This window comes from Capricornis sumatraensis, chromosome 14, assembly GCF_032405125.1.
Source record: "Capricornis sumatraensis isolate serow.1 chromosome 14, serow.2, whole genome shotgun sequence".
Classification (NCBI taxonomy): domain Eukaryota; kingdom Metazoa; phylum Chordata; class Mammalia; order Artiodactyla; family Bovidae; genus Capricornis; species Capricornis sumatraensis.
In genome coordinates, this window is record NC_091082.1 from 10,189,686 (window position 1) to 10,205,392 (window position 15,707).

At 52.2% G+C, this 15,707-nt stretch overlaps 1 protein-coding gene across 3 annotated transcripts in view; it reads left to right on the plus strand.

Annotated features, from left to right (window-relative positions):
* Nucleotides 1–15,707, plus strand: part of ATP2B4 (ATPase plasma membrane Ca2+ transporting 4) — a 52,771-nt gene that overhangs the window by 36,112 nt on the left and 952 nt on the right. For 2 of the 3 annotated variants that reach the window (XM_068986378.1, XM_068986379.1), the window contains 4 exons: nucleotides 83–294; nucleotides 1,248–1,355; nucleotides 7,194–7,370; nucleotides 11,138–11,318. In XM_068986378.1, the coding sequence (XP_068842479.1) occupies nucleotides 83–294; nucleotides 1,248–1,355; nucleotides 7,194–7,370; nucleotides 11,138–11,318 (678 nt within the window). The remainder of the gene's footprint in view (nucleotides 1–82; nucleotides 295–1,247; nucleotides 1,356–7,193; nucleotides 7,371–11,137; nucleotides 11,319–15,707) is intronic. The other variant, XM_068986377.1, reaches the window with a different exon arrangement.

Below are 15,707 nucleotides of genomic sequence, written 5' to 3' on the forward strand. Positions count from 1 at the left end.
GGCCCCACTCATCTGTCTTGACTCCACCTCAGCCCTCCCTGAGAGTGTACTCAATCTTCCGGTGCACCCCTCTCCCAACTAGGTGAGAAATTCTTTGACATTGACAGCGGAAGGAGAGCGCCTCTGCATTCTCCGCCCAGCCAGCACTACACTATTATTTTCAACACCTTCGTGCTCATGCAGCTCTTCAACGAAATCAACTCCCGCAAGATCCACGGGGAGAGGAATGTCTTCTCGGGCATCTTCCACAATCTCATCTTCTGCTCAGTGGTGCTGGGCACATTCATCGGCCAGGTGAGATTCCAGCAGGATTGGGATAGAAGGTCTGGGAAGATAAAGGCCAGATGCTGGAAGCCAGGATTGCCTGGGTGCCCCAGAAGAAGGCTAGGGACTTGGGCTGCGGGTTGCACCCTTTGGGTTTCCCGGCTGGCTCTCATTTGCTCATTTCTCTAGAATTGGATCCCTCTATGTCGAGTGCTCCAGTGCACGGCAGCATGTTGGTAGTGAATAAAATAAAATTTGTAGAATTCTTTCCTTAACTTTCTAGAACACAGAAATTTAACACAGTGACCGGGAGGAAGGTCTCTGTCTTGTAACCCCTTTCATGCCTCATACTGGCACACTTGAAATGTGCATGCAGGTGCCGAATAGGCGTCTCTCTGTCCCTGCCGCTTTGTGCTGGAAGGGCTCATGGTACAAAATGCTACATGATTCAAGAGTAAAGGAGAAGAAATGGCATGATGCCATGTGCAGTTGCAGATAAGCCTGATGTGGATCCCTTCTGCGGGGCTGGAGTCAAGGGCATGACTGCCCTGCTGGGGAAAGGATCGAGCGCCTTTCCTCTTGCCACCGTCAGAGATGTCCCAAGACAGGTGCCATGCAAGAGATGACGAGCACAAGAGTGTCTGCCTCTTCCTTACTTGCACACTTCCTAAGTTTCCCTGCTCTATCACTGTTGGCTTCCGTCACAGGAAGCCCTTAGCTCCCTTTGATCCCCTCGCCTTTGCATTAATAGTGTTCATAGTGACTGGAAACTCCCCATCAGAAGGCTCTGCAAAGACTGTTGGTGTCTCTGTTCCCTTCCCCCCATCTGGGTCTCTTCTTTCTCCTTCCCCAACAAGCAGACCAGGGTTTGCACCGCAGGGATCCTGGGGCAGGGAGCTGACGTGGCTTTGGTGGCCTTGACTAGAGGGCTGGCTACCTGTTACTTGCCTCCCAGTCACAGGCTGCCTCTTTGTCTGTTCTAGATCATCATCGTGGAATTTGGGGGCAAACCATTCAGTTGTACAAAACTCACCCTGTCCCAGTGGTTCTGGTGCCTCTTCATTGGTCTTGGAGAGCTGTTGTGGGGCCAGGTGAGTACGGACACAGCCTCCCCGCGGTCGCACAGCCGGAGACCTCCCCTCCGCTAGATGAGATGGAGCAAGCGGCTTTGGAGACCCCCCAGCTCCAGACCTTCGTGCTCTGCTTCCCCGTTCCCTCTGCCACCAGGCCTTCAGGTTCTTTCCATCCTGAAGGATTCCAAGCCGAATGATTAGTGCCCGGCACTTCAGAGGCTTCTGAGCTCTTCTCGAATCATGCCTGGAGACAGACAAATCCCTTAGCTTCTCTGAGATGGAAGTGGAAATTTTCAGTGCTGATTTTGCTAAAAAGGAAAAAGTAAGGGTCTTAGAAGCAGAAGCGTTTACAAAGCCCGTGTCTGCAGTGGAGCTGCAGTCTGGCTGTGCGTGCTCTGCCTCATGCAGCAGGACCCCCTTGCCTCTGCTGTTGTCACCATCACCTTATCCAGGATGAATGCCTGACTATCACCTAAGATAAATTCAGACTCACGTGGTCTCTAGAGAAGCATTATAGCGCATGGTTCAAAGCCCAGACTTTGCAACCGACTACCTTGGTTTGAATCCTGGTTGTTTTTTACAAACTGCATCATAGTGAGTACATTTCTTAGCAGCTCTGCCTCAGTTTCCTCAACTCAGGATAGCAAGGCCATTGTGAGTCATTCTTAATCAGCAACCCAGTTTCCATATAGAAATGACTTAGACAAATGTCTAATACCTTGTAAATACTCAATAAATGTTAGCTATTAACATTATAATAATATAAGCAGGTTTGATGAGAGCTTGGTTCCTTCCCTAGTATCACTTTACAGCTTCCCCTCATCAGTAATTCTGCCCTGGGCTCCGCTTCTGCCTTGCAGACCCTGGGTCTCCACTGATCGGTGCCCAGCCACCTGAGTAATGGAGGCTTTGCTCTAACTGGCCCCAGAGTTTCCTCCTAGGACTGCAGGCTTTCCCCCATAGACCTGCTGGTTATTTCTTCCATACCTCCTAGTTGCCTCCCTGATGAACCCCTATCCCAGTTCCTAACACACATCCCTCCAACCTGCTCTGTTTGCTGTTTGTTTACCAGTGGGTCCCTAAAGCCTTCTTGTTTCATGTACTGTTTGAAACACTCACCCGGATCGAGTTTCACATGTGGCCACGTGGCCTTGAAGCCTTCCTTCTGTATCACAACAGCTCCTTCCAGCATCCGAAAGCAGCATGTGGACGTTCTGTTTCAAACGTTTGACTCCACGTAGGACTGCTCACGCGGCCCCCCTTTCGCAGCTGAGCCCTGTCTGCTCCTCTTCTTGTTTGTGAAGGAGAGCTGACCGGCAGGCACTGAGCTTACTGAGTGGTTCACTTTGAATCGCAAGCCCGAGCTTCTGCTCCATGTCCTCTGAGAATATGCATATGTCCCTTCTTCTGTGGGCTGCCCCATCCACTTTCTCACCTGAAGCCCAGGAAGACCTTCAGGGTCCTCTCACTGCAGCTTTATAAAGGAGGGATCACTTAGCATGTGGAAACTGAGAAGAGGACCCCTCCCCTCCGACAGCCTTCCGTCCCCCTTGTGCACACACACACGTTGTGACCGTCTTGCCCCCAGCCATGTTTTGCCCCAGATTCTTGTCTGTGTCCCGTCCCACCGTGTACCCCGCATTCCCACCGTGTACCCTGCATTCCCACCGTGTACCCTGCATTCCCACCGTGTACCACACATTCCCACCGTGTACCATACATTCCCACCGTGTACCGCGCATTCCCACCCTATACCACACATTCCCACCGTGTACCGCGCATTCCCACCCTATACCACACTTTCCCACCCTATACCGCGCATTCCCACTGTCTACCACACATTCCCACCGTGTACCGCGCATTCCCACCGTGTACCACACATTCCCACCGTGTACCGCGCATTCCCACCCTATACCACACATTCCCACCATTTACCGCGCATTCCCACCCTATACCACACATTCCCACCCTATACTGCGCATTCCCACCGTGTACCACACATTCCCACCGTGTACCGAGCATTCCCACCCTATACCACGCATTCCAACCGTGTACCGCGCATTCCCACCCTATACCGCGCATTCCCACCCTGTACCCTGCATTCCCACTGTGTACCGTGCATTCCCACCGTGTACCACACATTCCCACCCTATACCACACATTCCCACCGTGTACCGCGCATTCCCACCCTATACCACACATTCCCACCCTATACCGCGCATTCCCACCGTGTACCACACATTCCCACCGTGTACCGCGCATTCCCACCCTATACCACACATTCCCACCGTGTACCGCGCATTCCCACCCTATACCACACTTTCCCACCCTATACCGCGCATTCCCACCGTGTACCACACATTCCCACCGTGTACCGCGCATTCCCACCCTATACCACACATTCCCACCGTGTACCGCGCATTCCCACCCTATACCACACATTCCCACCGTGTACCACACATTTCCACTGTGTACCGTGCATTCCCACCCTATACCGCGCATTCCCACCGTGTACCCAGCATTCCCACTGTGTACCCTGCATTCCCACCGTGTACCACACATTCCCACCGTGTACCGCGCATTCCCACCCTATACCGCGCATTCCCACCGTGTACCACACATTCCCACCGTGTACCGCGCATTCCCACCCTATACCACACATTCCCACCGTGTACCGCGCATTCCCACCCTATACCGCGCATTCCCACCGTGTACCCTGCATTCCCACTGTGTACCCTGCATTCCCACCGTGTACCACACTTTCCCACCGTGTACCACGCATTCCCACCCTATACCACACATTCCCACCGTGTACCGCGCATTCCCACCCTATACCACACATTCCCACCGTGTACCCTGCATTCCCACTGTGTACCCTGCATTCCCACCGTGTACCACACATTCCCACCGTGTACCACGCATTCCCACCGTGTACCATGCATTCCCACCATGTCGCACATTCCCACCATGTACCACACATTCCAACCCTATACCGCGCATTCCCACCGTGTACCACACATTCCCACCGTGTACCGCGCATTCCCACCCTATACCACACATTCCCACCGTGTACCGCGCATTCCCACCCTATACCACACATTCCCACCCTATACCGCGCATTCCCACCGTGTACCACACGTTCCCACCGTGTACCGCGCATTCCCACCCTATACCACACATTCCCACCGTGTACCGCGCATTCCCACCCTATACCACGCATTCCCACCGTGTACCCTGCATTCCCACTGTGTACCACACATTCCCACCGTGTACCGCGCATTCCCACCCTATACCGTGCATTCCCACCGTGTACCCTGCATTCCCACTGTGTACCTTGCATTCCCACCGTGTACCACGCATTCCCACCCTGTACCACACATTCGCACTGTGTACCACGCATTCCCACCATGTCGCACATTCCCACCATGTACCGCACATTCCTACCCTATACCACACATTTCCACCGTGTACCGCGCATTCCCACCGTGTACCGCGCATTCCCACCCTATACCACACATTCCCACCGTGTACCGCGCATTCCCACCGTGTACCGCGCATTCCCACCCTATACCACACATTCCCACCCTATACCGCGCATTCCCACCGTGTACCACACATTCCCACCGTGTACCGCGCATTCCCACCCTATACCGCGCATTCCCACCGTGTACCACACATTCCCACCGTGTACCGCCCATTCCCACCCTATCCCACACATTCCCACCGTGTACCGCGCATTCCCACCCTATACCGCGCATTCACACCGTGTACCCTGCATTCCCACTGTGTACCACACATTCCCACCGTGTACCACGCATTCCTACCCTTTACCACTTATTCCCACCGTGTACCACGCATTCCCACCATGTCGCACATTCCCACCATGTACCGCACATTCCTACCCTATACCACACATTCCCACCCTATACCGCGCATTCCCACCGTGTACCACACATTCCCACCGTGTACCGTGCATTCCCACCCTATACCACACATTCCCACCGTGTACCGCGCATTCCCACCCTATACCACACATTCCCACCGTGTACCGCGCATTCCCACCCTATACCACACATTCCCACCGTGTACCCTGCATTCCCACCCTATACCACACATTCCCACCGTGTACCCTGCATTCCCACTGTGTACCCTGCATTCCCACCGTGTACCACACATTCCCACAGTGTACCATGCATTCCCACTCTCTACCACACATTCCCACCGTGTACCACGCATTCCCACCATGTCGCACATTCCCACCATGTACCACACATTCCCACCCTATACCGCGTATTCCCACCGTGTACCACACATTCCCACCGTGTCCCGCGCATTCCCACCCTATACCACACATTCCCACCATGTACTGCGCATTCCCACCCTATACTACACATTCCCACCGTGTACCGCGCATTCCCACCCTATACCACACATTCCCACCGTGTACCGCGCATTCCCACCCTATACCACACATTCCCACCGTGCACTGCGCATTCCCACCCTATACCGCGCATTCCTACCCTATACCGCGCATTCCCACCGTGTACCACACATTCCCACCGTGTACCGCGCATTCCCACCCTATACCACACATTCCCACCCTATACCGCGCATTCCCACCGTGTACCACACATTCCCACCGTGTACCGCGCATTCCCACCCTATACCACACATTCCCACCGTGTACCGCGCATTCCCACCCTATACCGCGCATTCCCACCATGTACCCTGCATTCCCACTGTGTACCCTGCATTCCCACCGTGTACCACACTTTCCCACCGTGTACCACGCATTCCCACCCTATACCACACATTCCCACCGTGTACCGCGCATTCCCACCCTATACCACACATTCCCACCCTATACCGCGCATTCCCACCGTGTACCACACATTCCCATCGTGTACCGAGCATTCCCACCCTATACCACACATTCCCACCGTGTACCGTGCATTCCCACCCTGTACCCTGCATTCCCACTGTGTACCGTGCATTCCCACCGTGTACCACACATTCCCACCCTATACCACACATTCCCACCGTGTACCGCGCATTCCCACCCTATACCACACATTCGCACCATGTACCACGCATTCCCACCCTATACCACACATTCCCACCGTGTACCTCGCATTCCCACCCTATACCACACATTCCCACCGTGTACCGCGCATTCCCCCCTATAACACACATTCCTACCGCGCATTCCCACCCTATACCACACATTCCCACCCTATACCGTGCATTCCCACCGTGTACCACACATTCCCACCGTGTACCGCGCATTCCCACCCTATACCACACATTCCCACCGTGTACCACGCATTCCCACCATGTCGCACATTCCCACCATGTACCACACATTCCCACCCTATACCGCGCATTCCCACCGTGTACCACACATTCCCACCGTGTCCCGCGCATTCCCACCCTATACCACACGTTCCCAGCCTTTAGCACGCATTCCCGCCAATTAGCCCGCATTCCCGCCGTGTAGCACGCATTCCCGCCGTGTAGCACGCATTCCCGCCGTGTAGCACGCGTTCCCTTAAGAGACAGACGGCAAAATGAAAAGAGAACCGAGACAGGAGGAGGAGAATAAAGTGTGTCACAAGGCGGATGCTGGGTAGACACTAGAATGTACGTTCTCCTTCGAGCGTCCGCATGCGCAGACAGCGGGCCGGGCCCTGGGAGATGCTGGCCCAGGCGGGCTGGTGCTTCTCTCTCTGCTCTCCCTCCCAGGGAGAGGGGTGCTGGGGCCCAGCGTGACTTGCCCAGAGCCTGGCGCACGCGGCCGAGTGACAGCTCTTCTCACCCTGATCCTGGCGTCTCCCCTTCTGCTGCCCCTGCTCTCAGGTCATTTCCACGATACCTACCCAATCCCTGAAGTTCCTGAAGGAGGCTGGGCACGGCACCACCAAAGAGGAGATCACCAAGGATGCTGAGGGGCTGGACGAGATCGACCATGCAGAGATGGAGCTGCGCCGAGGCCAGATCCTCTGGTTCCGGGGCCTGAACCGTATCCAGACTCAGGTATGGTGATGGTGGCCTGTGCTTGCCCTGGAGGAGGAATCCCATCCGTCTTTATTGGGAGGTGTTGGGAGGGCAGTAGATCTCGGTGGCCAGTGTCTCTACCCTTCTTAAGGCCCTCTCACTGGTGGGTAGCCCAAGCTCCCTTGCTTCAAGTTAGACAGAGGCAGAGGCGGCCGTTTGGGCTCCTTTGAGAGGAGAGTGATCGTGGAGAGCCGAGAGCACAGGACCCCAGCTGCTAGCATGGTCCTCTAGCTTTGGGTTTGTCTGAAGGCCGCTTCCCACCCTTCACAGGTAGGCATCTTCCTGCTTACAGTCTCTTGTAAGCACTAGGCCTAACCTCCGGTGGGAAATGTTCAGAGTCTTTCCTGACCCTGCAGAAGAAAGGGTTCAGACAGTATCTCTGCACCATCATCCCCAGCAGACATTTACTGTACATCCTCAAGCGGCTATTAAGGGAATGTAGCTGTTATCTGGAGGATCTTCGTAAAAGAAACTCACTCTTTTATGTCTTCCCCACTCAAAATGTAAGACCGTGATGGGGAACCTTATTGCTAAGTGTATATAAATCACAGTAGTCTCTGAGTGCCTGAGTGTCTTTTACAGGTTCAGATTTTCTCCCCAGAAAAGAAGAGGCTATAATTTCTTCACACCATTTCCCTTCCTGCGATCTCTGAAATGGGCTAGAAGCTGCTCCTGCTGCTCATAAGTGCCATGCCTCTAGCCCTGCAGTAACTTTTTCTCCCCACCTTTCATGCAGCAGCTGTAGCTACCTTTTCCTGGGTAAAGGGCCTGGTCTAGGCACTTCCCTATTCTTACCTCACATACCTCTGTTGTGTTAGTCCTAAAATTTCCTGTCTCAGGGAACTGGAAATCCCCAAGTTCTCAAAGGTGTTCTCCAGAGAACAGGCCTATGCCTCTCTGCAGATTGGCTAGAGATCCCAGAAGTAAATTTCACCCTCTAAACAGCACTGCAGGTGGTTTCAAAAGTTCCTTCATCAAGCCCACCACTTTGTAGGGAAGAAAGGTGAAATGAATATTCTAAGGTAGAGACAGTGATCGCCCCTTATCCATGACTTTGCTTTCCTTGGTTTCAGTTACCTGTGGTCGCCCACAATCTGAAAATATTAAGTGAAAAATACCACAAATAAATAACTCGTAAGTTTTCCGTTTTATGCCATTCTGAGTGGCTGATGAATCTCATACTGCCCCACTCTATCCTGCCCTGGACGTAAATCGTTCCATTGCCTATCATATCCTCACTATACCAGCTACTTGCCCATCAGTCTAGGAAAAAGCATCGTGTATACAGGATTTCACACTATCTGCAATTTCAAGCACCCACTGGGGGTCTTGGGATTTACCCCTGCAGATGAGGGAGGACTCCTGTAGCAGCTGGGAACTGGTCTCCAGTAGACAGGACAGCAGATGGAGATAGGGAGCCAGGGCTTGGGAGGGAGGGCCTGGGCCCCTCTCCCGTCTGGAGCTCCTCCTTGCAGAGGGAAATCCCAGGGTCTGCAAAAGCCCCCTGAGCACGTGCGGAGTTTCCACAGCAGCCCCCGCTCCAGGCTGCACGTAGTGCACCCCCTTCTTCCGTGTGGCTGACCCCTTCCCACCTGCAGACCCCGAGAGCTCGGTGCCTGTGGCTCCCGTCTCTGAGGCCTCGGAGCTTCCCTGCAGGTCTGCTCTTTTCAGAATAACCTGTCTTCTTTTCTTCCCTTCAGGATCATCTGCCTCCTCTTCTACTATGTACATTTTTTCCTAGCCAGGATCCCCTCGTTCCAGTGTCTCGTGGCTCCTTCCCAGGCTTCTCTCCTGGGGCTGAGACTCATGGATCTTCCCTTCCCTCCACTACCAGTGTCCACCCCCTCGACTCTATACCCCTCTGGTTTTGCTGCCTACGTAGCTTTAGGTATACCACCTTTCTCTGTTGGAGCAAGAGGCACTTGGACCAGAATGACATTAAAGCCCGAACTTGGGCAACATAGGCGACCTGTTAGAGATGCTGTGATGAGCAGTCTGCGCCATCACCCCTGATTCCACAGCAGCTGTGGCTGACTGTGCTAACTAACCTTCACCCTGGATCCTAAAGCCCTCTCCTGGCATCAGCCCTTCACTCAGCAGAGCTGGTCCTTGTCATTCTCCTTGCAACACCTGAGATGGGAAGTGCCAGGCTCTGTCCCATCCTGGTCCCTGTAACTTTGGGAGACCTAAAAGCACTAGAGAGCAGAAGTTTGGGAAACTCGAGGGCTTGAATCTTGGTAAACTTCCAGCTTCATTGTTTGGGGCCTTGTGGCCTTAACAAGCCCGAGGAGTGACTCTCCAGCCCCTTCTTCCGTGTGGCTGACCCCTTCCCACATGCAGACCTTTTTCTCCCACAGCGTCAGTCTCCTCCATCCCTTTAAAGTGAGGACTGTATCATGTGATAAGAGTGGTATTTTAGCTCAAACCTGGTCTGAAACCAGAAACTAGCCCTAAACATTTCATGGCTTCTCAGGAAGCTTTACAAATAAGAGCCGTTGTCTGATTCACAAGGTCCCTGCCCTCCCACCTTCTCACCTGGGGAAGTGAGGTTAGATGAGTGGAGTCAGCACCTCTCCCACCTCCCTGGTAGACTGACCCGTGGTGTTAGGCATTTGGGCATTTTTAAGGTGATTCTACCAGATCCTGAAGGGTAAGGGAATCCTTTTTGATTTGTTCCTTGTCATTCAGAAGTCAGGGATGAGGGTGGTAGGTTACTGAGGCCTCAGATCAAGGCCACTGTCAGAAGACAAATGGCCTTCATTGCCTCTGTCTCCGAGGAGTCAGACCCTGAAAATCAGAGGCAGTGTGTGCAGGGCTAGACCCGCAGCTGGTGAGCACCGCCGCCACTCTCAGCCAGCTCCTCCTCCTGGGCCCGCCAGCTCCTCCTCCTGGGCCCGCCAGCTCCTCCTCCTGGGCCCACCAGCTCCTCCTCCTGGGCCCGCCAACTCCTCCTCCTGGGCCCGTCTGCCTTCTGAGCTCATGACTGACTTGGGCCAGTGCTTCCAGGACCCCCGCGCACGACTGCTGTTGGAGGCCTTCTCTCTAAGGGCCTGGCCCCTGTGTTCCTGAGCTCCGCCTTCAGAGGCCTTGTCCACTCCCACCCAAGGAAGGGGTATCTCAGCGAATAACCCAGAAGAGGGTGAGCCCAGCAATTTCGTGGTCCAGGAGCCTTTTCCCCAAGGCCACTTGTGTATGGGTTACTATATTGCCTCTGTTTAAACACATAAGTTGTTTTCCTGGAAAATCTGCAAGAATAGGTAATCAATTTAATTGGTTTAGAGTTCCTGAGCCTCAAAACTCAGAAATATTTACTTTGCCTACTATCTTAAATTGCATGCTTTATTTTTTCAAGAGTGTGGGTCAAAGCTGTGAATAAGCTGTCACTCTCTGTCAGGAGTCAGGAGTGAGAAAAGTGCCTTTAATGTTAGATGTGTCTGGACACCGGCACACCTCAGATGTCCATCACGGGCTCAAAGGGAAGGGAAGGCAAGGCTAGATTCTGGCTGGGGATGTAGACTCCACGGCAGACTGTTCCTTAAATGAAGTGTGATGTGCAGCTAACGTTCTTCCCCCCTTCTCCTGACGGTTGTTTTGTGTGTGAGGGGTTCTCTCCGGCTTCCCGTCTCCTGTCCCCTTTCCCCAGCTCTTTCCATCCCCTCCCCTAACCCTCTCGGACCTTCCCTTCCTCTTTTCTCACTTCTCTATGACTGTGGAGCAAAGCTGTCTCACTTTCTGATTCTTTGCAGATCGACGTAATTAACACATTCCAGACGGGAGCCTCTTTTAAGGGAGTCCTAAGGCGCCAGACCATGGGTCAACACCTTGATGTAAAACATGTTCCTAGCTCGTCCTATGTAACAGTTGCGCCAGTTAAATCTGCCCCCACCACTTCTGTGGCTGCTGCTGTCTCATCTCCTACTCTGGGCAGTGAGTGATAGTCTCTTATGATGCATGATTTGCTAAAATGACCACAAGAGAGCACGTGGCAGTCACTTTAACCAGTCGTGGCTATCTTTTCCTTTTGGTTTTTCCCTTTGGTCTTTGAGTTGGGCAAAAAGTTGGGGCAAAATCCCCAGTTCAAAACTAGCTGTGTGCCCTTTAATTGGATTATCTTTTTAATGTTGAAAAGCTATTAAACCGTAACCATTTTAAAGACAGTAATCTTGTTTCTGATGGTTCCCCTGCATTGCCTGTTCCTTCCTTGATTCTGTTTGTTTTACTTTACTGTGTTTGTTGCTTTGTTTGAAGATGTTGTTGTTGCTTTCCTCTCCTTCTGCTCCTTTGACTGTCAACTCTGTCTCCTAAGGTTAGGTGTAAGGTTAAGCCAAATGAAGACTCGAGAACTCTTTTCTTCTGGGGGCAAAGTTGAGATCTCCTGAAAAAAAGGCATAAAAGGAGCTATTATTCCCATTGTTTTTAAGCAGTAGATCTGTCATAGTTGAATCAGTGTTGAGTGTGGCCACTACTAATAGTGTCTTTTTGGCCACCACTCCACTGTTAGCTGGCAGTATTGGCATAAAAGTGGTAACTGAATGTGAAGAAAAGATGTCCAGTTCACATGCACAGGCCTGAGCATCCCCGTTGTTTTACTTTTCAGGGATCTTCAGCCAAACTCTGGTTTAAGAATCTATTCATTCACATCTCGTGGGAGAAATATATAAAAAGACCAAAATAACTTATTTTTCACCTGTTAAAAAAATTTTTTTTTCTTGTAGGAATTTCTGAAGAGCAACCTTTTTTTTGTTTTCCTCCTTTCCTCTAATCTGATTGTTTTACTTATAACCAACACTTCACATTTTATTTTGGCTGTAAAGTTTTAGGACCCCTTTCTCAGTCATCCTGTCAACCAGAATGCCATCAGGGCTCACCCTAAGATCTGGTAGATTATAGGTAGATTATTGGATTATTGCTAATGCTTATGCCTTCCTATTGCTGATCTTTTTACCTTCCCCAAGTGGGACCCAGAGAGGAAACAGAAGTCTCTTTGCTGATAGTGCTGTTAAGGTATTTGGTGGGGAAGGCGTCTCTCTGTATTAAGTATGTTGTGGGCTTCAAATACCTGAGTGTTTAGTCTGTTTCTTTCTCCCCAATTCCTGGATACCAGCACTCCAACCCTGGGATGGGGGGTAAAGAAAGCGCAGTTGCCTTCTCTGGGGTTCACTTGATGGTGAGTGTGTAGGATGGTCAGACCTAGATTACCCGCTGTCTTCCTATCTAAGTGTTCTCATGTGAGGTGTGAGGAGCAGGGGGAGAGGAGGTCTGTGTGGTGCGTGTTCTTCAGGCCCAAAGGCAGCCAAGATCTGTGTCTTACCCTCCAGCACGCAAGGCTCTCCTGCTCTAGTCCTCCCGTGTTCCTCCTGTTCCCTGCTTTCTTCTGGCTCTACCATGTCCTTCTAACTAGTCTCTGTTCTATTTTAAACCCTGCCTCTCTGTTGGGAAGGGTTAGTGTCAACTGTCCTGGTGATTTGAAGGTGGGAGGACTAAGCAAAAAACAGTGACCACTGGGCTCATGTAGAGTTGCTGGTGGAGGATATGGTGCAACCCCTCAAAGGTAGAAAACCCGGAGAGTCAGGCCATCCCTGCTCTTCCTCCAGCTGTGCCTTCTTACTGGAGGGCCTAGAAGTTATAGTCAGGCATTTTAAAACCCATTTCCCATTCCAGGTTTCCAAACAAATTCAATTATTTATCTAATGTTTGGCAGACAGATCTCTAAGATTTCCCTCTCTGCATGCTAAGTTGCTTCAGTCATGTCTGACTCTTTGTGACCCTGTGGTCTATAGCCTGCCAGGCTCCATGGGATTCTCCAGGCAAGAATGCTGGAGTGGGCTGCCATGCCCTCCTCCCCGGGATCTTCCTGACCTAGGAATCGAACCTGTGTCTCTTATGTCTTCTGAATTGGCAGGCAGGTTCTTTACCACTACCACCGCCTAGGAAGCCCAAGATTTCCCTCTCTAGGAAGGCCCTAATTCCTTCTCTTCCCTTAATTTCTGCAAAGGAAAACTGCAGAATACCAGCTGAAGAAAAGGGAATCTTCATCTTCCCATTCACTGAACTCCAGAGAGTGGCCCTTAGCACTCATGCCTAATCTAAGGGCCAGCCTGGTTCGGGCCTCCGAGCCGTGAGAAACAGTTGCTGTTCAATCAACCACTTTCATCTGTAGGATAAGCGCCCCAGAAGGGACGTTTCCCAGAGGTCTGAGCGACGGTGATTGGGGAAGGAAAGGTTGATTGGCCAAGCGGAGAGGGCCTGAAGCTTGCCCAGCAGCCGCCTCTGTCTGTGTCTTGTCCCCCACACACTGCTCGGGCACCAGGCACTGTGCGTCAGGAAGGGAGGCTACCACCGCCTGGGGTGGGCTGGTGATGAGGTAGCTGTGTGGTGGGCATCCGTGCGCGTCACAGTCTCCGAGGTCAGTGCTGGGATTGAGGGGCCTTCTGGCGCAACCCACACCCTCTGCCCACCACCCTCCTTTCCGCCTGCCAGGCCACCACATGGTGCTCCCTAGCTCTCGGACTCCTCTTCTCGAGCTTCCCTTACAGGTGGCTGCTTTCTCTTTAGAGTCCAGAGCCCTGCTGTCTAGCTGGATGACTGTTCCTTGCTCCCCTAAAGAAGAAACTCTCCCTATCTTTTCCACCCCCCATCCCCACGTCACCTTCATCTCCCTTATTGTTTGCCTGTAACAGTGACTCATCCCCCCAACAGGTGAGAGGAAAAGCCACCAAACAGGGCTCCAGAACCTCATTGCGACCCCTGTTTTTAAACATCTGTTTCCTAGATTGGACTTAACATATAATTGTTTTAACAAAGTTTTCAGTCACTTTAAAAAAAAACTAGAACCAGGAAGTTTGAAAATCACTCATACTGAAGATGACCAGCTCATGATATAGAGGTGCCTCTCGCCTGTAGCACGCGTTAGAAATGTGGAGATCGGAAGAGTGAAAAGAGTGGGCTGTGCTCGCACTCCTGCAGGGGGAGTGTGGCTTTGAGGGCATGGGATTCGGTCTCGCTTCATCCAGGTGCTTTGCTCTAAGATTTGATGTAGACCCATTATAACTTGGGACTTCCTGAAACCCAGATGTAACCTGGATTCCATCTGATCTTACCAAAGGGATAGAAGGATAGATCCTAACTTTGTGTGCAGCAAGGTGAATGTGTACCCAGGTTCCTCGATTCTTCTTGGCTGAAGCACTGAGCGGATGTCACTGAGTGACTGCGTCCTCTGCCTTCTGAGCCCTGAGTGCCCTCTGTCCTGTGGGTCTGCCGGTGTGCTGTGGAGTGAGGCAAGATAAAGCCTTAGCCGGCAGAGATGCAGCTTCCGTGAACCTGCCCTGTGCGTTACTTTGGCAGGTTCTGCACAGTGACGGGAAGCGTTGAGACCAGCTGCACAGTTCATTTGCCTCTCTGTGTGCTCTGCTGGATCCATATTCTTCAGGAAGGTGTTCTTTGCTGGAAGAGGCACCCCGCCCCAGCCCCCATCACTTCTCTCCCCTCTCGCACCTCAACAGTCTCTCCTGCATTATTTCCACTTCTTTTCTGATGAAAGAACTTTGGGATCAGTCTAGGATCAGCCACCTCCCAGAACTGAAACTGTCCTACGACCGCTTTCTTTTCCCCTCTCCCTCCAGCCTCTCAAGATCCCACCTTGCCCCTACTCTAGTACTACCAACCCAAGTTCTAACGCGTACCTCAGAGAGGTTTCCAGTTTGGAAAAACAGCTGCCAGAGAGCTGGTGCCTATGGATACAGTGAAGGCTGGCAGAGGGATCAGTGCTTGTCAAGTGTTTCTTCTTCTCCTCTAAACTGAACCCCTTCCTCTGCTGTGCAGTAGAGCAAAGCCTGTGACACTCACAGGAGTGTATCCCCTTTGAGAAACCGCAGGGGGCTCCCTTTCCTCCATCTTCTTGATCCATCCCATCAGGAAAGCCTCCTGGCCTGAGTAGCTTCTGTTCTGAGCCCACGCTCTCCCTCCCCTACCTAAGATCATGTTCCTCTTCGTAATTTACAAACAGCTGGAGAAAGCTCTGTGACTCGGCACAGCCGCTGTGTGTCAGAGTCATGGCCGCACACGTCCAGCCGCATCTGAACTGAGAGAGCAGCCCTCTGTCAGCCTCGGAGGGGGCAACTGTGATGCCTGTATTTATCCACCTCTTCAAGGGGAGGGGCTGAAGGAGTGGAGTTCTGCTTTGTTTGGGGGAAGAGGACACAGTGGAGATTGTGGGATATAAACATATGCATGTTTCCTGACTGAAAGAGCAATTATTAAATTGGAGAGTATAAGAATTTTGATTTCTTGCATGCTGCTAACACAGCTGCACGGTAT